Here is a 24,566-nt window from a genome sequence, read left to right on the forward strand (position 1 = left end):
TACTTCCACTAACACTTATCACTGAAGAAGCCACGTTGATGCGTTAATGTGTTGAAAATGCGTATTTTTCAATGGATACTTTGCAAAACTCATTTTGTTATGTTTGTTACCTGTTGATATGTGTACATGTGCAAAACTGACAAAGTATCAAGTAATACAGAAAATAAATTACAGTATACATCAAATGTGTTACAATTAGGAAACCATTTGCAATAGGGCGCAGCTCCATATGAAGTTTCTTGCTTTGAATGATATCCCTGAATACTGACCATTCCGCCTGGAACTTTTTGTCTACTAAGTGTCAAATCTGGCTCCTCACAGTTAGTTCTTTCAACGGCCGGTCGACTTGTCTGGCTTAGCGGTATTGCAGTATATTAAGGGCAGGTTATAGAACTGGGTACTCCAAATGTTGAATAGTTCGTTATTTAAGATACTACTCCGGTTCCACAGTACCATGCAAATTGTTTTGGTCGATAATGCTTTAATTTAACAAAACTGCAAGCCAAAGGGTGACTAATGACTGACGAGACTGATTCTCCACTCATCTGCAATCCGCAGTGCAAATCTATGTGCCCTTTGTAAGTGATCCCTCCCACAGTACAGACGGCTGAGCGACTCCGAGGATTAGTTTCAGCTGCCTAATTGTCAACACTGGTATTAGTTGGGCAGTGCAGCACCTTTCTTTCGAAAAGTGTGACAGTAGCGTATAAAACTACTGTTCTCCTTCGGGGGGAGAGAGAGAAAGAGAAAGAACGAAAACAAAAGAGACAGCCGAGCTTAAAATCTTGACTGACATCATGAGAGAGTGCAGAGAGGCTTGGAATTTAAACCAGGACGTTGTCTCCAAGTCTAGCTACCAAGAATAGTATTGTATCAGCTCCAGTGCCCTCGCCTCTTTAAATAGTCGCGACGAACATTTCTTCCGATACCAATTCGAGCCGGCTACCTCCGAGGCGATCACCGGTGCACAAGCCAATGTTAGTGAACTCTGCTATGGATGTCGGTATCGGTCTTGTAACGAACTGTTCGCTTTACACGCACACAACTTTATGAAGCTTCCTGTTCATGGCATCGATGATACATGAAGTAATGTCAGACCGTAGTTCAAATGGGCCATTATAGATGATGATGATGATGTTTGGTTTGTGGAGCTCTCAACTGCGCGATTATCAGCTCCCGTAGAAATTCCCAACCGTTGCTCTGTCCAATCTCGTCACTTTCATGAATGATGATGAAATGATGAGGACAACACAAACACCCAGTCATCTCGAGGCAGGTGAAAATCCCTGACCCCGCCGGGAATCGAGCATGGGACAACGTGTTCGGGAATGGAGCCTTTACAGATCTGAAGTATGTGCTAGACCTGCAGTCAGAAATCGTGATTTGTCCACGAAGCGATTGTTCACCAAGTTGTCTATCCCAGCAGTTTAAAGCTGTTTTCGACATTATTCGCTACTCTAGGTAAATGCAAAAACTTCTGTAACAAATCTTCTGACGTTACGTTGAAAACAAGTAAATGGGAACTAAGGTGTAACGACTCGGCTTGGTGTATCAGAAGTTGTGGAGGCACTGAATGCATACCTGTCTGTAAAGTGTACCGCTATCCGAATGAGGCTTCGTCAGCTGCACGTCGACACTTCCGAAGCCGGTATTTGAACATAGCCGAGTTCCGTGGCTCGCTCTGAGACAATAGCAGGCAGCCGGCGTCTCGTTTGTTTGCCTACGTAACAGGTGGGGCGCTACTACACTTTGTGTCTTACACGTCTCAGATTTATGGCCACCATCTGACGCAAGCCGTGAGAGCGAGTCCAGCCCGGGAGCAACGACTTTACAGTACACGTGGATGTCGTTGGTGTTAACATAAAACTATGTGCATTGCTTTTATTTCATTGACTTCATTTTTCGGCTGGCAGTTCTGTTTTCCAGCAATGGTACGTCACCGTATGCACTACATATTTCATATTTTTCTTCTCAGCGAACATGGAAGAGGAGAATAATTTCCTGAATATTGTGCCTATTGCCATTCTTCATGTCATTATCATAGTGTGATACCTTATGCGGTAATCCTTCATGCTTTTATTTCATTGACTTCATTTTTCGGCTGGCAGTTCTGTTTTCCAGCAATGGTACGTCACCGTATGCACTACATATTTCATATTTTTCTTCTCAGCGAACATGGAAGAGGAGAATAATTTCCTGAATATTGTGCCTATTGCCATTCTTCATGTCATTATCATAGTGTGATACTTTATGCGGTAATCCTTCATGCGGAGGTCCTGAGTATTGTGATCCTTCATGTGGTGGTCCTTCAAGTTATTATCCTTTGCGTAGTGATCCTTCAGGGTGGTGATCCTTGACGTGCTGACAGTTCAGGGCCGTGAAGATCCTCATATGGCGATCCTTCTGCTGGGGTCCTTCATCTTGTGATCCTTCATGTCGTGATCATTGTGTTGGGATCTTTCATGTGATGAACCTTCATGTATGTTTCACCAAGTTTTGATGGTCACTTGTGCCTTCTGTTAGCTTTATACATCAGTTGCCATTCTCTCTGCAGTAAGGTGGTCATCAGAGATACATTTCTCTATCAACAGAGTGGTCCAAAGAGCACCCACACAGCAACCACAATGCTGTTACCATCGGACAACTTGTAAGCTGCAAATCATTGCAGCCCGGCGTTAAGGTCCCGTTTGTTTCGTTGACGCGCGAACAGTAGATGGTTCGTATACGTATGGGGCGCATAATAGTGCAATGATACGTTTAATTTCACAGTTTCAGATAATTACCGCGTATTATAACTTATATTCACAGACATCTGCCGCACAGCGGCTGATTGAGTCACGAGTTGGAAAAGTCAACGGTATCAAAGAATTAATTGTGTACATGCCGTACTGTGTATTATATTCTGATAATGAGTGAATCGCGGCGATATTTAGAATCGAATCAAGTGATTATCGCAAAAGGAAGCACATGACAATGGTAACGAGAAAGCGATCAATAGACTTGTGTGGTTTGACTTTGAAAGTGATTCCGATTTATGTACAAGAACAGTGTTCGGCAATGTAAACTTTGAAATTTGAGAAAAATAGGAGTAAGCTATAGGAAGAGAGGGGTAATATACCACATGCACAAGATCCAAGAGTGGATAATAAGAGTGGTAAACCAAAAACGAACTCTTCTGATTAAAAAGGGTGTAAGACAGGGATGCAGTCTTTCGCCCTTACTGTTCAACCTATACATCGAAGAAGCAATGACGGAAATAAAAGATAAGTTCAAGACTGGAATTAAAATTCAAGGTGAAAGAATATAAGATCCGGTGATGACATTGCTATCCTCAGTGTAAGTAAAGAAAAATTACAGGATCTGTTGAACGGAGTGAACAGTCTAATGAGTACAGAATATGGAATGAGAGTAAATCGAAGGAAGTCGAAAGTAATGAGCAGTAGCAGAAATAACAATAATGAGAAACTTAACACTGAAATAGGATCACGAAATAGTTCAAGTTAAGGAATTCTGCTACGTAGGCAGCAAAATAACTTATGACGGATGAAGAAAGGAGGGCATAAAAACCAGACTAGCTCTAGACAAACGGCATTACTGGCCAAGTGAAGTCTACTAATATCAATCATAAGCCTTAATTTTTGAGAAATAGATTGATGATAATGTACGTTTTGAGCATAGCATTGTATGGTAGTGGAACATGGACCTTGGAAAAAGAAGAATGTTGGAAATTAGGTAGTCTGATAATATATGCAGTGAGGAGGTTCTCTGCACGATCGGCAAGGAAAGGAATATATGGAAAACACTGACAAGAAGGCGGAGTAGGATGATTGGATATCTGTCAGGTGACTGACAGCATAGGGGAGTTATGTAGGAATCTTACGAAGGAGGAGCAGGTACTGATAATGGGTGGAGCAGGGAATAGTCTTGATAGGGACGGGGAATATGTTGTAGGTGGTGACCTGGTAAAGATAGCTGTTCAAACTGGTGGCACTAATGTGCACTTCGTGCACCTGTTTCAGCGTCATGATCGGTCTCATCTTAATGCGGCTGTTAGGAGCGTTAACATGGAACTAGATATAGCATTGATAGCAGAGGACATGGGTCACATTGCACTGGCACCGGTTAAGTCTATCAGTAGATCAGGTTTCACTTGGCTTAGCCTGCTCCTCAATAGGTACGGGAAGGGGAGGCTTGCAAAGCTTATAGGTGACAGTGTAATGGGTGGTGGTGGGATCACTCATGGAAAAATTCGTATAGTGGTTGGTGTTAGAGCTGCACCTTTTTTAGATTGAAGTCAGATGGAAGGTATACCTGTTTAAAGGGCGTCCCTCTAACTAAGAAACCACCTACAGATGATATCATGTTTCCAAGTAGAGAAGAAATTAGCATATATCATCAAAATATAAAGAGGCATTATAGATAGAGGTGGCGAACTGCTTATGGATGTTACTCTGAAATTATTGGTACATCATAGCACCACTTAAATAATTTGACAATGCGGACGCTTCCTTTACCAGGATACAGATTAGCCGGCTGTTTTTCAAGGAGTTCCTTGTGGAATGGGGCAGTGGCCAAGTACATAAAAAACAGTATTCCATTTGAGTTCATAGACGTATCACAGCACTGCACTGAACAGATATTTGAATGTTGTACAGTGGCAGTTGAATTTAGTTAAACTAAACTTCTAATTGATGCTGTTTATGGGTCCCCTAACTCTGACTTCAGAGCATTTCTGCTCAAGCTAGACAGAGTTCTTGATTCACTTTGTAGGAAGCACTAGTAATTAGTTATATATTGTGACTTCAGTATTAATTTTGTATATGATTGTGCAAGAAAAAATACGTTGGAAATCTCCTAAATTCAAATGATCTGATGCAGACTGTGTTTTTTCCAACTAGGATGCAGGGGAACTGTAGCACAGCCATTGACAGTATTTTTTATTCATTCTTCATTACTAGATGGCATTCTGCTAGTAAAAGGGTGAATAGTCTTTCAGACAGTGATGCACAAACTTTAACAGTAAAAGGCTTTTGTACTCAAACAAATGTCACATGTAATATCAAGCTATGTAGGAAACTCAATCCAACAGCGATAGAGAGTTTTTTAAACCTCGTCAAGAAATAATAGTGGCAGGATATTTATAGTGCCGGTAACATACATGACAAATACAATGCCTGCCTTAGCGCATTTCTCATGCTCTTTGAGAGTTGCTTTCCATTAGAAAGCTCTAAACGTGGTATTAGGAGTAAAGGGCAGCCTGGGTGACTGACTAGTGGGATAAGGATATCATGTAGAACATAGTGGGAATTATATCAAAATGTTAGAAGTGGTCACAATCAAGCTACAGTAGCCCATTAGAAACAGTACTGTAAGGTGCTTAAAATTTTTATTAGGAAGGCAAAGAATATGGGATATGCAAAAAGAGTAGCTAATTTACAAGATACAACGAAAACCATATACAGTTGTGAAGGAAGTGTCTGGTCAGCAGCACAAGGTCGATGATATAGAGTCAGTTTGTAGTAAAAATATTTCTGTTACTGATAAATCAGATATATGTACAGTATTTAACAATCATTTTCTGGGCTTGCTGGTGAATTAAATAAAACTTTAGTTTCTACAGGGAATCGTATAACTATCTTGGCAAATACCTTTCCGAGATTGATATCTGAAATACTCCTTTGTGATACAGACAATGGGGAGATTGAGTCAATAATTAAATCACTGAAGACTAAGGACTCTCATGGATATGATGGAGTGCCTAGCAGAATATTAAAGCACTGTGCTACACATTTTAGCCCCATATTTAGCCACATTTGTTTTGGAATGGTCAGTTTCCTGAACGATTAAAGCACTCAGAAGTAAAGCCGCTTTATAAAGAGGGGAAAGGGATAATGTAGACAATTTTACACCTATTTCTATGTCATCAGTGTTTGCTAAAGTTATTTAAAAGGCTGTGTATGTAAGGATAATTGATCATTCTATATCACACAATTTGCTATCAAACGTACAGTTCGGTTTTAGAAGTCGTTTAACAACTGAAAATGCTGTTTTCTTTTCTCTGTGAGGTACTGGATGGGTTAAACAAAAGGTGTCGAACACATGGCATATTTTTTGATTTAGCTAAGGCTTTTCATTGGGTTGATCACAAAATATTGCTCCAAAAGTTGGACTGTTGCAGAATATGGGTAGTAGCTCACAATTGGTTCAATTCTTACTTTAGCAACAGACAGCAAAAGGTCATTATTAATACGCTGAGAATGGCTGTGATGTGAGGTCTGAGTGGGGTACAGTCAAATGGGGGTTGCCCCAGAGATCAGTGTTGGGGCCACTCCTGTTCCTTTTTTTATATAAATGATATGCCCTCTAGTATTACAGTAATTCTAAAGTATTTCTGTTTGCTGATGACACTAGCTTGGTAATAAAGGATATTGTGTGCAACGTTGGCTCTGTTTCAAATAGTGCGGTTCATGACATGAGTTCACGATCTGTAGAAAATAAACTAATGCCAAATCACTGCAAGACTCAGTTTTTACAGTTTCTAACACACAATTCAACAAAACTCGACGTTTTAATTACACGGAATTGACATTGATTAGTGAAACTGAACAGTTCGAATTTCTAGGTGTTCAGATAGATAGTAAACTGTCGTGGAAAGCCCATGTTCAGGATCTTGTTCAAAGACTTAATGCTGCCATTTTTACTATTTGAACGGTATCTGAAGTAAGTGATCGTTTGACACGAAAATTAGTCTACTTTTCTTACTTTCATTCACTTATGTCGTGTGGTATTATATTTTAGGATAACTCTTCCCATTCTCAAAGGGTATTTTTGGCTCAGAAACAGGCAGTTCAGGAAATAAGTAATGTAAGTTCTCGAACCTCTTGTCAACCCCTGTTCACTAGCCTGGGTATTTTGACATTAGCCTCTCAATATATATATATATATATATATATATATATATATATATATATATATATATATATATTACTGTCATTTGTTTGTTAACAATATCAGCTTATTCCCAAGAATAAGCATCTTTCGCTTGGTTACTACTCGACAGAAATCGAACCTGCATTTGGATCGGACTTCCTTAACTCTGGTGCAGAAAGGTGTGCAGTATACGGCTGCATCCATTTTCAATACATTACCAAAGTATTCAAAAATCTTAGCAATAATCCACGCGCTTTCAATTCGAAACTGAAGAGTTTCCTCATGAGTCACTCGTTCTATTCTGCCGAGGTCCTCTGTATGTGTCGGTACCGATTCGGTCAAAGAGTGACGGAAAACATATGTGCATTCTGCGAGAAACAGAACCCTGTTGTCACACTTCACACGTGAGCTAAACGAATGGCTTCAGACGAGACTGAGTCTTTGTGAGTGTGGTGATATTGTTTTATGTTCGCACACATTTCATTACCTCACATACGTGAAAATTTTACTACATAATTGAACGAAGAAGACATCTATGGTGCTTACATGCGTCCCTATGCCCGTCCTGCAGGAAATGTGCTATTCGCTAACTGATAAAGACAAAATGTCTGGAATAAATATTCGGATATGCTAGCACGGTAAAATAGGACTTGTTCGAGCAGATCATATGTGAGTATCTCAAGAAATAAGTCACATTAAAACAATTCCCTATTTGTTGAAAATTAATGTTTGTTGGGTCCGCCAAACAACATCCAGAAGGTTCTTCCGAAACGAAGTCTGCTGAACAAGAGACAACTTCGTTTAAAACGCAGATGTGCAGATATTTGAAACGCGGCAAACAGTGACGTCATCAAAATAATGGAGCAACGTGGAAGAGCCCTGGAGACACCGGAAGGTTTCGGATTGATTGTGTACTGGTAAGAGAGAAATTTCGAAACCAGATTTTAAATAAGACATTTCCAGGGGCAGACGTGGACTCTGACCACAATCTATTCGTCACGGACTTTGGATTAAAACTGAAGAAATAGAAAAAAGGTAGGAAATTACGGAGATGGGGCTAAACTGAGACAGCCAGAGGTTTTTGAGTGTTTCAAAGAGAGCATTATGCAAAGATTGACAAGAACAGGGGGAAGGAATACAGTAGGAGATGAATGGGGAGCTTTGAGAAATGAAACAGTGAAGTCTTTCTCTGTAGTGTCGACATGTATGAAAGTGAAACATGGACGATAAACAGTTTAGGCAAGAGTGAACAGAAGTTCTTGAAATATGGTTCTACAGACGACTGCAGAAGATTAGACGAGTAGATCACGTAACCAACGAGGACGTACTGAATGGAATTGGGGAGAAAAGTAGATTGTAGCAGAACATGACTAGAGGAGGGGATCGGTTGACAAGACACATTCTGAGGCATCAAGGGATCACCAGTTCATTACTGGAGGGAAGTGTCGGGGGTAAAAGTCGTAGAAGGAAACCAAGTGATGAATATAGCAAGCAGATTCAGAAGATTCAGAAGAAGATAGGTTGCAATAGTTATTCGGAGATGAAGAGACCTGCACACGATAGAGTAACGTGAAGAGCTGCATAAAACCAGCCTTCGGACTGAAGATAACAACAACAACAACAAGCAACGCATCTAATTTCAATATCGCACCCTGAACGTCATAATAAACAGAAAAAATTTGCTACCAATAGAATATTCTAAGTCATTATAAGACCAATATGTCGCTAAAACCTGCGGAGTGTTGGGGTCCACAAATTAACTGCGAAAAACACAAAAAGACACAAACGAAAATCAGAAAATTCATTAACATTACGTTACCCAAAACCTCGAAAACACCTCGCATAATTTGTGTCGATACCTTCAGTTAACTACCGCCCATATAAGCGGGCGCACACCACGCGCCTCAACATCAGTACGTAAGAGTCAAAGGCTGAAGGTTTCAGTTGACCACACTGTCTAAGAATTTCTAAGAGATTTTGGAAAACTTTAAGGCTAACAATGGCAAAAATTAATCCTTCAGATCCTTGTAGACAAGAATAAGCTGGTACCGAAATAGATATCAGCAAAACAATGTGGGAAACGTTGAATTTGTTTTCAAATGCTCTTTCATAAAGGAAACCGAAGAATGTTGTCACCATACAACTGCAGTTCCACTCCAAAAATTACTGAGGTCAGTGTGGACGATGATGAAAAACGATTGAAATCACAAAAACTCTGTAACATTCCATGGATCGACGAAGTCCGTTTCAGATGCCATACAAAGTTTGCCACTGAAATGGCTGCAATTATTACCATTGTTTATCTCAAATTTCACCAATAGAAAGTGTTTTCAGCGATTTGAAAAGAAGAGATATCACATATAATTACAAATTAGGCAGCTAAACAAATGCACAGAATTATCATTCTATATGATTCAATAATCATTGGTAGTTGAAATCCTTCTGAGACAAACCACAGCGTGTTTCTCTATAGAAAAAAACGGGATGTAGAAACGTATTTATCATGGGAAATCCTATGCTTCTTCTTCAAAACATGATACCTGTAATAGAGTTCACCAAGCGGATACGGTGTTTGTAAATTTTTGGATGCCTCCTGTTGAGGAACAGACTGATGACTAATAAAAAAAATATAGGAAACTCTAACAAGATTTACTTCTACATTGAAAACTGCTAACACATGTTTCTGCTAAACTGAAAATTCCCTGTCAAATAAATAGTATACTGTAAAAGACACAGATACGGAAATACCATCCAATGCACCTCAACGAAGGACACAAGGACAACTATTGTTTAGGTTGTACACTACTGACTTCGTGGAAAGTGTTAGTTACAATCTGAGACATTTTGTAGCTGATGCAGCTATCTATGAAACTTATAGAAATAGACAGTTAGATCGTGACAAAATGTCGGATTAATGGAAGGGTCAGCTACTAGCTGTTGCTCCAGAGAAATGATAATTTGTGCATTCTACGAAACGAAGAAACGGAGTAGCTTTCGTGTACAGGGGTACTGACAAATAACTGTAGTCAGTAACGTTTTTCAGAAACCGTTGACTTACGATGTGCTCATCATTGAAGTGTAGTGATTACACAATAACAGTTGTAGACAGGTAGGTAGGTTTCGGATTATTGGTACGGTAGTGTAAAACTGCAATTTATGTAAATAGGTGGTTACTTACAAAACATGATCAATTTTGGAACACTGGTCAAGTCTATGAGGCCTATTTCAGGCCGGACTAATATCATTCATCCATCCGGAAAACAAAAAAGAGGTGCGACCATTCACATGGAGCTTTCGCTGGGGGTGTAGTGTTACAGAAAAGCTGAAACCTGCATAGAAAACGCCAAGAACTGGCTTAAATGCCGGAAGCCATGAATATTCTTTCGCTTCCTGCATATTGCTCTCGGGGAAACGCTGAACATAAAATTGTCCCAATAACTGCTTGCCTAAATACATAATATATAATCAGCTTCTCTTCTCATGCTCAAGCAATTCCAGCAGGACAATGCGACGTCCCACACGTCCAAAATTCCTACAGATTGGCACCACGAACACTCTTCTGTATTTAAACACATCCGCTGGCCACCAAACTCCCCAGACATGAACGTTATTGAGCAGATCTGGGATGCCTTGCAACGTCCTGTTCAGACTATTCTCCACCCGCTCATACTCTTACGGATTTACAGACAGCCCTGCAGGATTCATGGTGTCAGTTTCCTCCAGCACTACTTCAGAAATTAGTCGAGTCTATGCCACGTCGTGTTGCAACACTTCTGCATGCTATCGGGGGACCTACACGACATTTGACATATGTACCAGTTTCTTTGGTTCCTCAGTTCATAAAAATAACTAAATTTTTTCATTTTATTTTTTTCTTTATGTTCCCCAGATCTAAGAAGATCGAGTTTAAGAAAAAGGGGAAACCGATCATCTTATTATAAAACAAAATTTTGTTTATATAAATTTTTTCCTAATTAAGCAGACATGAGAATTTTGTGAATATATGATTGTTCATGTTGTTTGTATGAATGATTGACTACATTTCTACCATATTCACATATAACTTTAATTTTCTGGTATCTCGTGCAGCGACTAATAATAAAAATAGTATGTAATAATAAAAAATTGAAGGTAAATTTTTAAATTAAACTAAAAGTTCCATATCACGAAATTCATTATCATTATTTTTAAGTACTATAACCTGAGCAACTAACTCCGCAGATGATGATAAGATTGAAGAAATTTATGATGAGGTACAATAAATTATTCAAATAGTTAAGGGAGACGAAAATTTAATACTCATGGGAGACTGGAATTCGATAGTAGGAAAATGAAGAGAAGGAAATGTAGGAGGTGAATATGGACTGGCTGTAAGGAATGAAAGAGGAGGCCGCCTGGTAGAATTCTGTAGAGAGCATAACTTAATCATCGTTAACACGTAGTTGGAGAATCATGAAGGAAAGAAGGTTGCATACGTGAAGAGACCTGGAGACACCAGAAGGTTTCAGGTTGATTATGTAATGGTAAGACAGAGATTTAGGAACCAGGTTTTAAATTGTAAGACACTTCCAGGGCAGATGTGGACTTTGACCACAATTTATTGATTATGACCTGTAGATTAAAACTGAAAAAAATGCAAAATGTAGGAATTAAAGGACATGGGATCTAGATAAACTGAAAGAACCAGAGGTTGTAGAGAGTTTCAGAGAGAGCATTAGGGAACGATTGACAAGAAAAGGGGAAAGAAATACAGTAGAAGAAGAATGGGTAGCGTTGAGAGATGAAATAGTGAAGGCAGCCGAGGATCAAGCAGGTAAAAAGAGGAGGGCTAGTAGAAATCCTTGGGTAACACAAGAAATGTTGATGAAAGGAGAGAATATAAAAATGCAGTAAATGAAGCAGGCGACAAAGAATACAAACTTTTCAAAAATGAGAGCGGTAGGAAGTCCAGAATGGCTACACAGGAATGTCTAGAGGACAAATGTAAGGATGTAGAAGCATGTATCACTAGGGGGTAAGACAGATGCCGCCTACAGAAAAATTAAAGACATTTTTGGAGAAAAGAGAACCACCTGTTGAATGTCAAGAGCTCAGATGAGTAACCAGTCCTAAGCAAAGATGGTCAAGCTGAAATGTGGAAGGAGTAAAGAGTGTTTATAAATGAATATCGGGTTTTAACGCTTTATAATATTTATTATATTAAACTTACAGTTATTAATTATATGTCAAATGAAAGAGCAAATCAAACAGTTTTACAAAGAACTTTATAAATGTTAAATAATAACGAAGTACACGATTGGTTGACCTTCACTGTACCCAAGCGCTGGATAGGCCGCAAGGGGCCCAATGACAGGCCACTTTGCATGGCCACCACGTTCAACCGACCTAACGCCATGCGATTTTTTCCTTCATCAAGTATCGTTTGTACGTGCCTCCGCTACCAGTATACCTCCCTGAAATAAGAAACCGGATTGAAGCAGATTTTGCTACAGTCACTGAAGACACACTTATCAATGTTTGGGAAGAACTTGGCTATAGACTTGATGTGTGCCGTGTGACAAATGGTGCTCACATTGAACATTTATAAGGTTCTTGGTAAAACTGTTGAGGTGCTCTTTCATTTCCCATGCCATTTATAACTGTAAGTTTAATATAATAAATATTATAGAGCGTTAAAACCCCGATATTCATTTATGAACAACCTGTATACGACAACATAGAAAAGTGAGTTATCTCGAGAAAAATGCCTTAGCTCAAAAGAGAAAACAAGACGTGTTCAGCAACTGCGAAAAAGCTCGAGATTGTTCTCTCACATCTCATCAACGAGGTGCTTGTTTATAAGAATTACTTCACAGTAAGTGCTCAAAAATGTCGCCGCCGACTTCGAGGCACTTACTTATCCGCACACGGAATGATTTGACACAACTGAGCAGTGGTTCCGATGTACTCTGTCGACATAAATTGGTTATGCCCTGAATCATACTATCTCACAAAGCTGGCATTTCATTATAAACTTCACTCTGCAAGTAACCCCATAAACAAAAGTCAGACGAAGTACGATCTAACGATCTTGCAGTCCAGGACACTGGACCGCCTCTTCCGATACGCCGACGGTTGTACACGCTACTTAACACTTCTCGTGCTGCTACAGAATAATGTGCTGGATAACCATCATGTTGAAACCACATTGTTTGTAGCAAGTCCAACATAATGCCTACAACCAACAGCGGAAATCGACCTCCAAGAGTATTCGATATTTATCACGTTTTAAGGTGTCATCGATAAAGAACGTAGTAATGAGTTCCTCACCAGTTATTCTACACCAAAAATTCACATTCCACGGACGCTGAAGTTCTACTTCTTGTAACCAACGTTGATTTTCCGCGTTTCAATATTGCCTATTGGGTCGATTAATCGTACCGTGGTTTGTGAAGGTCGATTCGTCAGAGAAAAAAGAAATTGTGGTCCTCTGTAGAGGCTGAAGCTAAATGGTTCAAATGGCTCTGAGCACTATGGGACTTAACATCTGTGGTCATCAGTCCCCTAGAACTTAGAACTACTTAAACCTAAGTAACCTTAGGACATCACACACAATCATGCCCGAGGCAGGATTGAACCTGCGACCGTAGCGGTCACGCGGTTCCAGACTGAAGCGCCTAGAACCGCACGGCCACACCGGCCGGCGAGGCTGAAGCAGCCACTGACAAAATGCTACTTGCTTCTGGAAATAACTGCATGAAATTCTATATGAATGATGTTTTCCATGTTTCAAAATTCGGCACACATTGGTTTGACTAATTCCCGATCCCGACTTAACTGCCTAGTGCTGATATCGCTAATATCGCTGTTCTATGAGTGTCTCAGAAACTGTTCGTCGACGTTTCCTTTTTCATGAGTGTAATGTTTACTCGATGGAGAACTGTCAAATAACCTGACAAGAAGAAGCGCGTGATTGCACCGTGTTAAGAAATTGTGCTGCATTATTGACATTCCTGCCACTTTTTCCATACATTGTAAGAGGTCCATGACTGAGAAATTTATTGCTAGCGCACTCAAGCAGATGTAACTTCGATGGATTGCCCACGCGCTGCCTGCGATATGTAAGCCACAATGGAATCGCAGAGCAGAGAGCAGTGTTGGCAGCAGTAGGAGTAGTAGCTCGCAGTCGGTCTGCTGGGTCAGGTCGCTCTTAGAGAGCAATTGTCTAGTTGTATAGCTCACAGAGAGCACTTGTGTCTTGTATGGAATTGCGAGGGACCGGCGGTGCCTGAGCGATGTAGCATAAGGTAAAACCAAAAAGTCCCATGTAAAAAAGAAGTGTATCCTCCCCACATTTTATTTATTTCCGTAACCTCGGAATAAAATGTGTCTAACCTCTCAATAAAAATGTGACTCATATATAACCTTTCAATAATTAAGTAACTGTGAACCTAAACTGGTAAATCTGGACGTCAGTAATGCTGCGTCATGGCCCTGAAAAGTCATCCTGAATAAACTGAAAATTCTTACAATTAAGTCGCCGGATAACGCTTATATATCTGCTCCTATAAGAAATTGTTTTGGCACAGCCCAGTGCAATGCTGACCGCTAGATTTGTCACTTATAAAAAGAAACAACTGATTTTTCTTTATGTAATCTGGATGACCATGGATAGCCAAAATTGGTAAAATCTCTAAATTCAGGTGAATGACTGTCGAAAGTTAATTTTATATGGAAGATCATAATTAAAAGATTTTTTTTTAAAAACATTTACATGGGATTTGATATAACAATAGTACAAAATCAGTTGTTACAAATTACATATATGCGCTGCTATAAACAGTAATTTTTAGTTTTGCCTTTTATTACATCGCTCAGGCACCGCCAGCGCTCTCCACGACCGGCTCCTCCCAATTTCATACCTATACAACTGCTCTATAAGAGCGACCTGACCCAAGCGCCCGACTGCGAGCTACTGCTCCTACTGCTGCCGACACTGCTCTCTGGTCTGCGATTCTACTGTAGCTTACATATCGCAGGTAGCGCGTGGGCAATCCATCGAAGTTACATCTGCTTGAGTGCGCTAGTAATAAATTGTGGACCTCTTACAACGTGTAAACACTTGCAACTTTCTCTTCTACTGCAATAGCCAGCGTTCTAACTAATAACACAGGCAGGTTACGAAGGAACATATTTAAGAAATAAGTGACTTCATGCACGCAATAATATCAAGTGAAATAATGAATGAATGAATGAATGAATGAATGAATGAATGAATGAATGACTGTTTACGAACAGCTACGAGGAGAAAACTACAAAACATTGGGTCGTTTGCCACAGGTATCTGTTTTTATGTTTTCAATCCAATCCATTTTTCTCGAGATAATACCGTTTTGCTACTCAATTCTGCCATCTGTATATTACAGCGCCGCCTATCTCAACGACAGAAGTGTTACACACAGAAGTTACGTATTTCCTCCCGTAGAATCGAGTTTTACAGTAAAAATGGTATATTTATATTGAAGATTTCGAAGTTGTCTACCGGCCGAACCCAAGAGGATGGGGCAGGGCGGTTAACATTGGTATCACGGGACAGTATTTTTACAAATGTTGAACAGATATTTCTCCATTTTTAATCCAATGCGTGGTTCTTGAGATATTTTGTCCTCTCAAGATAAAAAAACTCACTCTGCATACCGTTTTCACAATAGCAACAAGTTTTTGTGGCTGAACATTATTCTGCCAGTAATTCGTACGTACGTGTCGTAGACGCGTTTCGTCGGAAACACCCAGATGGCACAGTGCCGAACAATTCAACAACAACGAGATTAATCGCCCGTTTCCGGTAATAAGTGTGAGTTGTAGACAGGAAGAGAACTGGGAAGGCTGCCATGTGCTCAGAAAGCGATGCAGAATTTGAAATTCCGTGCATATTCTTTTCGCAGTGTGCAGCAATTGAAGGCACCTGAAATAGTGTCTAACGCACTGTACACGGTTTCGGTCATTTATTGACGTTCATATTATTGCAGAACTGGGCCTTGTTTTCTTCACTGATGAGGCGCCATTTTAGCTTAGTGGGTAGTTGAATAGCCGGTCGGGGTGGCCGTGCGGTTCTAGGCACTTCAGTCCGGAACCGCGTGACCGCTACGGTCGCGGGTTCGAATCCTGCCTCGGGCATGGATGTGTGTGAGGTCCTTAGGTTAGTTAGGTTTAAGTAGTTCTAAGTTCTAGGGGACTGATGACCTCAGATGTTAAGTCCCACAGTGCTCAGAGCCGTTTGAACCATTTTTGGTACTTGAATAGTCAAAACACAAGAATTTGGTCAACCGGAAACCTACATATATTTCATGAAAACACCTTGGCCTTTCAGAAAATTGGCGTGTAGTGTGCCGTATTGTCTCGTCGAACAATGAACGCTAATGTCTTTGAAAATACAGTGGACAGCGTTGTGTGTTAAGGCATCACCACACAGTTCATTTTGCTTCTTGAGGCAGTGAATGCTACTGTTGATTGTAGTAGGATGGTGCCACTTGCGCACGTCTAATGAAATAATTCATTTCGAAAGTGAATATTCTGGTGATAGAGTCATCCCCCGATTTAACGCCTCAACAAGACTTCGTCCTGTACGTATGTCTGCTGGTATCGGGTTTTAGCCGACATATTCGTGGTTTTTACGGTCATGTCGGGCCAAATACCTTAAAATCCAGTCTGTCTGAATTTTTTTTTTTTTTTTGCTTTTTAGTGGTGTAATAGAGAACGTACAACAAAGACCTGTTCCAAATTAATGATGTAAGCGCGAGGAATATGTACAAGGAGGAACAAAAATGGTTCAAATGGCTCTGAGCACTATGGGACTCAACTGCTGAGGTCATTAGTCCCCTAGAACTTAGAACTAGTTAAACCTAACTAACCTAAGGACATCACAAACATCCATGCCCGAGGCAGGATTCGAACCTGCGACCGTAGCGGTCTTCCGGTTCCAGACTGCAGCGCCTTTAACCGCACGGCCACTTCGGCCGGCTCAAGGAGGAACAAGGAGACATATTATAAGACCATATATAGTTAAACGAACCAATGCTATTCTTGTAAATGTGGTCTATGTTTTCCTTAGTTGGACGAACGAGTCTTATACACAAAGTCAGAACCATGCTAGAAGCAGAGCGTGCGCGGTAAAGTAAAATGTGCCTATCTGCCTATGCCAAACCCCCACCCCACGAAGCTCGCACGGCGATCCTATCCGTGTTGAGACACGCAAGGGCATAGCAAAGAATTTCATTCGAAATTATTATAATTAGCAAAATATTACCTTGCAATTCTAGGCTTTAAAGCCGACGTCGAAAGGCAGTCCTTCTTCACAAACGCCCAATGGACAAGTAAATGCAATAAACTGATGATATAGATGCTGAGGTGTAATTTAAAATTATCCCGTCGAGAGTTCCATGAAATGATTTCCAAGAAAAATAATGTTCATCATATAGTGGATTCAGTTGAGACGTGTTAATACTTAACTACAGATCATTGTTATTGCTTTTTTCGCGACTTTAAGCCGCATCATCAAGTTAACGATGTTAAAATATCATAGGCATACCCATTGATCCTAATCAAAATTTACTCTGAATGGGTGTGCCTATGATCTTTTAACATTGTTCACCTGAGTTGAAATGAGCCAAGTTATTGAGCGTCTTTCCGTTTTTCGTCCCAGGAGAACGATAATTGTTTATTTTCTTTAACGAAGAGCTTTCAGTTTATTTTCTAGAAAGATTATCATACGAAGAAGATACCAACTAGAAAGAATAAGCACATAGTTTCTTTGGTACCTACCAAATTATAATGCACAAACTATTTTAAATTGCAGGCAAAAGCAGCTCTTCAAAGGCGTGATGTTAGGAAGAACTCTGCTCACAGCTGGTAAAATTGTTGTTTATTAAAACACGACCGATTTCGCGACTTTAAGCCGCATCATCAAGTTAACGATGTTAAAATATCATAGGCATACCCATTGATCCTAATCAAAATTTACTCTGAATGGGTGTGCCTATGATCTTTTAACATTGTTCACCTGATGATGCGGTTTAAAGTCGCGAAACCGGTCGTGTTTTAATAAGCAACAACTTTACCATCTTGAGGAGAGTTCTTCCTAACATCAATTATAATGCAGTTTGCTACTTTTTTTTAAAGAAAAAAGTAACCTTGCGGTTTGTGGTAGAGGATTCTCCGTATACCAGTAACGCCCCCCCCCCCTCCGCCCCTCGCCCTCCCCCTTCCTGTTGCAGTTGCGAATGCCTCGCGGAAAGAACAATTGCCGGTAAGCGTCCGAGTGGACTCGAATCTCTCTAATTTCGTCTTGACAGCCTTTTCGTGACGTAAACTAGCAACTCACGCGTCTCGGAATTTTAAAGGTAGACCATAGCGTGATGCAGAACGCCTCTCTTGCAGTGTCTGCCACTGGAAATGACGCTTTCGAGCTTACTAAACGGACTTGTAACGGAATGCGCTGCCCTTCCTTGGACCTTCTCTATTTCCCCTATAAATCCTCTCTGGTATGGATCCCATGCCGAATAATCAGGTATTGCTCAAACAAAGCTACCGAAATCTACCTCCTTTGTTGGCGGACTACATTTCCTGAGGATTCTTGCAGAGAAACTCAGTCTGTCATGTGCCTTTATTGCGATTAGTTTTATGTGGTCATTGCACTTTAGGCATACTCCTAAATATCTTGTGGAAGTAACTGCTTCCGGTGACTGGTCTACAATCGTGTAATCATACGAGAAAGGGTCTTTCTGTCTATTCACAGTACGTTACATTCATTTGTGGTGAGAATCAATTGTGACTCCCAGGCGTCGATCTTCTGCAAGTCTTCCTGCATTTCACTACAATTTTCTAGCGCTGTGACCTCTCTGTACACAACAGCATCGTTCGCAAAAAGCCTGTAGGAACTTCCGACGTCATCTGCAATGTCATTTACACATATTGTGAAAAGTAATGGTCCTAGAACACTCCTTTAGGGTACGCCCGAAGTTACTTTTACATTTGAAGATTTCTCTTCTTTGAGAATAACATAGCTCTTTCTGTTTGTTATAAACTCTTCTGTCCAGTCACGCACTTGCTCTAATATTAATTTTATTCGTTAGGTGGCAGTGTGGAACTGTATCGGAAGCCTTACAGGATTCAAGGATCACGGCACCTTCCTGGGCAGATGTATCTACCGCCTTTTGCGTCTCGTGGATGAACAGAATGAGCTGGGTTTCACACAGTCTTTTTTTTCGGAATCCAAGTTGATTCCTACAGAGGAAACTTTCGGTCTCCAGAAATGTCATAGCACGCAATTATATAACATGCTTCAAAGTACTACAACAGGCTGATGTCAGACAGATAGCTCTATAATTTCGTGCGTCTCCTAGACGGCCGTTCTTCAAAACGGGAATGAATTGTGCTTTTTCAAATCATCAGGAAAACTTCGCTGCTGCTAGAAGAGGGGCCAGTTCTTTCGCATAATATGTGAAACTGTACTGGTATCCCGTCAGTTCCAGTGGCCTTACCCCGGTTGATGATTTCAGTTGCTTTTCCATCCCATGGTCACTGATTCCGACATCAACCATTTTTTCTTTGTTGCAATGACTTACAGGAGATAATAAACCGCGATCTTCTTGTGTGAAACAGCTTTGGAATAAGACGTTTAGTATTTCGGCCGTTTCCGTGTCGTCCTCCGTTTCAGTGTCACTTAGTATTTTCCATCAAGTTCGTGGACGGAATTTTACTTTCGAATTCGCTGAACGCTTCACGGATGGCTCTCCTTACATTAATTTTGGCTTTGTTTGGCTTTTTTGTGGTTGTGAGGCTTTGGCTACGCTTAAATTTGCCTGCCGCGCCGTAAGAGGCGCCTTGCCACGGTTCGTGCGGCTTCCCCCGTCCGAGGTTCAAGTCCTCCCTTGGGGATGGGTGTGTTTGGTGCCCTTAGCTTAAGTTAGTTTAAGTTATATTAAGTAGTGTCTAAGCCCAGAGACCGATACCTCAGTAGTTTGGTCCGATAGGAACTTACCACAACTTTTAAATTAAATGTTTTAAATTTGCAGTGAAGCAGTTTTTGCTTTCGTAGCAGCTTTTTAACATGGCTGTCAAACCCCGATGGGTCATTTTCATCCCTCACAACTTTTTTCGGCACTTATCTGTCTAAAGAGCATTGTACAAAGCTATCGAACATTACCCAGAAAGCAGAAAGATCTTTCTTTTTCGTGCTGCCTAGCACGTTTCGAGTACCTTTAATGTTTATCTTGAAAAAACTCACCGTAAAGATTATTAATAACGGCTAACAATATCGAACTGTTTCTGTTTAAACTGAGCAAACCAGCTTTAATGGCAAAATGTCCGCTTAAATATAACGCCGAGTCCGGCTTTTCTATTTCTGGACCTGGCAACCCCACTTAAGATTAGATTAGATTAGTACTTGTTCCATAGATCATGAATACGACACTTCGTAATGATGTGGAACGTGTCAGGTTAATAAAAAAAAAATAAACCTGACAAATGCGAGTAGTACTCGCGCTCTGAAGGTTCCGTACAAACTTAACTAGGTATACATATAATAATAATAAAATCAAACAATGGAAAATCCAGAATGGAATAACGACAAATTATGAAAAGGGTAGATTGCTACGCACCATACGGTAGAGATGTTGAGAAGCACGGCACGGCACGGCACGGCAAAAAGACTGCTAAGCAAGGAAGCTTTCGACCAAAGGGGCTCCTTATGAAATAAACAATGTACACACACACACACACATATATATATAATGAGCAATGTCTCTGGCATAATAATGATAATAATTTCGTGTGCCTCAATCGCCTGGTGCAAGCCTTCCTAGAAAAGCGGACCTACAGCTTAACTTAGAATCGAAGCACGTGATGTTTCAGGCGACTACTCGCACCGTTCAGAGGTGAAGCCTCGTTATAAAGAAGATTGGAAAATCTGTTATCCGACCGAGATTCTATCCCGCGAGTTCTCGATTTCCGCTGGACCACGAGGACAACATGTATGTAGATTGTTCGTCTATATGTTTTAATGGGTGAGTTTGTGAGCATCGCAGTGTGTGACATACATGGACGTATTTCTTGACCTGGAAGCATAAAATTATTCATACAGCTAAGGGACCTTAGCATTAGACATAACTTTCTCTTGATACCTTTACCCTTAAGTGGGAATAAGGGGTCTTACAGTTGGAGAGAAGGACGTACAGACGGGCAGACAAAAACCTTACATTTTTTTAATTCGCGAAACTGTAGCCTCTAGGGTAAAAGTGTCCCATTACAAAATTTAACAACGTTAAATTTCCTACAAAAGATCCCTTTCATTTTTCCTTTAGGACTAATAGTTGGTGCATAGCGAGCGAGCAAGTACGAAAATTTGCAATTGGTATTTGAAGGCGTTGTGGGTTGCATAAAGGCCATAGGTAGGGGCAGCTGAATCACCCTACATACACTGAAGCGCCAAAGAAATTGGTACAGCCATGCGTATTCAAACACAGAGATATCTAAATAGGGAGAATACGGCACTGCGGTCGGCAACGCCCATTATCAACATTTAAGTGAGTTTGAACCTAGTGTTATGGTCGACGCACGAGCGATGGGTCACAGAATCTCCGAGGTAGCGATAATGTGGGGATTTCCCCGTGCGACCATTTCACGAGTGTGTCATGAATATCAGGAATCCTCTACATCAAATCTCTGACATCGCTGGGGCCGGAAAAAGATCCTGGCAACGGCATCAACGACGACTGAAAAAAATCGCTCAACGTGACGGAAGTGCAATCCTTCTGCAAGTTGCTGCAGATTTCAATGTTGGGTTATCAACAAGTGTCAGCGTGCGAAATATTCGCCGAAACATCATCGATATTGGCTTTCGGAGCCGAAGGCCCACTCGTGTACCCTTGACGACTGCACAACACAAAGCTTTACGCCTCGTCTGGGCCGGTCAACACCGACATTGGACCTTTGATGAGTGGAAACATGTTGCCTGGTCGGACGAGTCGCGTTTCGAAGTGTATCGAGCGGATGGACGTGTATGGGTATGGAGACAACCTCATGAATCCATGGACCCTGCATGTCAGCACGGGACTGTTCAATCTGGTGGAGGCTCTGTAATGGTGTGGGGCAGCTGGAGTGATATGGGACCCCTGATACGTCTAGATACGAGTTTGAGAGGTGACACGTACGTAAGCATACTGTCTGGTCACCTGCCTCCCTTCATGTCCACTGTGCATCCCGACGGACATGGGCAATTCCAGCATGACAATGCGACACCCCACACGTCTAGAATTGCCACAGAGCGGCTCCAGGAACACTCTTCTGAGTTTAAATACGTTCGCTGGTCACCAGACTCCCCAGGCATGAACAGACCATCAACGTGCTGTGCACAGAGATCTCCACACCCTCGTACTCTTGCGGATTTATGGACAGCCCTACAGGATTCATGGTGTCAGTTCCCTCCATCACTTCTTGAGACATTAGTGGAGCCCATCCAAGTCGTGTTGCGGCACTTCTGCGAGATCGCGGGAGTCGTACACAGGCAGGCGTGCGAGTTTCTTTGGCACTTCAGCGTATAATGTGTGCGACTATTCAGTATCACGTACTGTGCCACACGCGGCAGCTGGCGTCGCCTCACCTGACGGTTCGTGCGTCGCACTGCGGCGCGGCACGGCTCTGGCTGGCCGGGGAGCTGCCCTGCTGCGACGCCGCCGGAGGTTGTGTCCGCGTGGAGCAGGCGTTGTCGGCGCAGCTCGGCGGCCGACGCGGAGTCCAGCGGGGCACTGGCCGGCGGCCACGCGGCGGCGCCTGGCCACGGCTCCGGGCCTTAAGTAAATAAGTGGCCCATTGCCGATAGCCGCCGCGCAGCTCGACACCAGCCGGCGCCGGCGCGGGTCCGGCAACACGCGTCTGTCGAACTCCGAGTTCGCCTGAAATCGCAGGTGCTCATCTCTGTCGACGACGAGTTTCGCATCGTTTGTGTCTCAGACCTCCATCTGTATCGTCTACCTATCTGGATTTCATCTGAGTCGATGGCGGCAGTAAAAATTTTGGAGGATAAGGCGTTTTTTTAGCAATATTTTTTTGTTTTTTAAATTTGTCAGGTTAGCGCGAACGCAATCCCGACTTCCAAAAATTACGCGCTCGAAGCACGCGCTTTTTTTAAAATTTATTTATTTATTAACATTATATCATTACAACATAACATCTTTACCACAATACATGAACAGATATGTAATTGTGAGTAGCAGGTGAATATTATACAGATTCGAAATCTTTTAAAGAAAACAGAATGAAAACAAAAAACAATTGAAATGTGTGGCAAGTTATTCACAGAGTGCTTTTGGTGACAGTCCTAAAAGAAATGTGTATGAGTTGAGAAATTTAAACAAACTGAACTAAGTGTATCATGTGATAAAGTAAAAGAAAATGGAAACTCTAATGAAAAATTGGAAACAAAATGGATACTTCTAGCAAAGATATCACTGTACCTGAAACATCCTCTGATAACCATACGATAACGCAACTGATAAACTATTTGCAAAATGTTCGCTGTACTTCGGTGAACGGTTTAGTCGTTGATGGCCTTCCCACAGGTAGACCTTGTACTGCACGGCGTCACTCTGATGTAACTCAAAAAAAGCGTAGGCAGTGTGTCCCAGTAGCCAGGCCACGGCGTTGCTCTTCGTTCTTGGGTGCAGTTTAAAGTCAGGAAAGAGAATCCACGCTGGTGTCACACTGGAAGGTGCAGTTTGGTTGATAAGCCCCACCATCAATCGGCATAACTCCAATACTTTCCACACGTAGCGGCACTCTATACGGTGGTCTCTGGTGTCAGCATCTCCACACTGGCTGCATTCGTTCGTCTGACTGAGGTGAATGTCTGCTAGTCGCTGCTTAGTCGAAAAAGTGTCACTGACGACTCGGTACCACAGCAAACTGAAGTCCGATGGCAGGAACGGGTTGTAAATATTAGCCCATACCAGCTTCCAGACGACCGTTGGCATCCGTATTTCCAGTTGTGCGCTGGTGGACAGACCTGGGTGAGTTTCATAGATCCGTCGAGCCGACGTATTCCGATCTGTAGCCGCCTCCAAGACGTAACTGCGTGCGAAGTAAAATTCCCTGACGTAGGACATCGGATGTTCTGCCTTTACAGTGGCAGTAAGGCTACACAGCTACTGGGTCACACCTGACAGGCTCAAGGACAGACCTCCCACTTTATTCGAAATTCGCTGCTTAAATGAATAACTGCCCAAACTATCATAAAAATTACAACAATTAAAAAGTCATGAACACCTCACCATTCTTGACTTTTTAGCTTTTGTAATTTCCATGATAATTTGAACGATTATCGAGTGCTGAGTGTTGTTACTGTATTCAGAATAGTAACCTATACTCCGTCTATCCTCAGTTCCATAACACAAGCGGGAAACTTACAGTCCTACTCTGGAGCACATTCAGACCTCTAGAAACATAAAGTTCCTTCAACTGACCATTTACCGCCCAGAATCAAACACCTCAGCGCCTGAATACCACTTGTTACCACAGTCAGGTCTGCCTCCTTCCGAAACTCGTGTAAAAGTATCCCAAATCACTCCCTTGCATTCTTCACTTGAAAAGTCCCAGGCTCCACT

At 41.5% G+C, this 24,566-nt stretch overlaps 1 protein-coding gene across 1 annotated transcript in view; it reads right to left on the minus strand.

Annotated features, from left to right (window-relative positions):
* The window catches only part of LOC126455674 (solute carrier organic anion transporter family member 74D-like), a 238,356-nt gene extending 214,927 nt beyond the window's left edge, over positions 1-23,429 (minus strand). Inside the window, exons 1-2 of the mRNA XM_050091445.1 lie at positions 23,421-23,429; positions 22,568-22,839 (exon numbers count right to left, since the gene is read on the minus strand). Coding sequence (XP_049947402.1) covers positions 22,568-22,839; positions 23,421-23,429 — 281 coding nt within the window. The remainder of the gene's footprint in view (positions 1-22,567; positions 22,840-23,420) is intronic.
* Between the last annotated feature and the right edge of the window lie 1,137 nt (positions 23,430-24,566).

The sequence above is a fragment of the Schistocerca serialis genome, chromosome 1 (assembly GCF_023864345.2).
Source record: "Schistocerca serialis cubense isolate TAMUIC-IGC-003099 chromosome 1, iqSchSeri2.2, whole genome shotgun sequence".
In the NCBI taxonomy this organism is placed as follows: Eukaryota; Metazoa; Arthropoda; class Insecta; order Orthoptera; family Acrididae; genus Schistocerca; species Schistocerca serialis.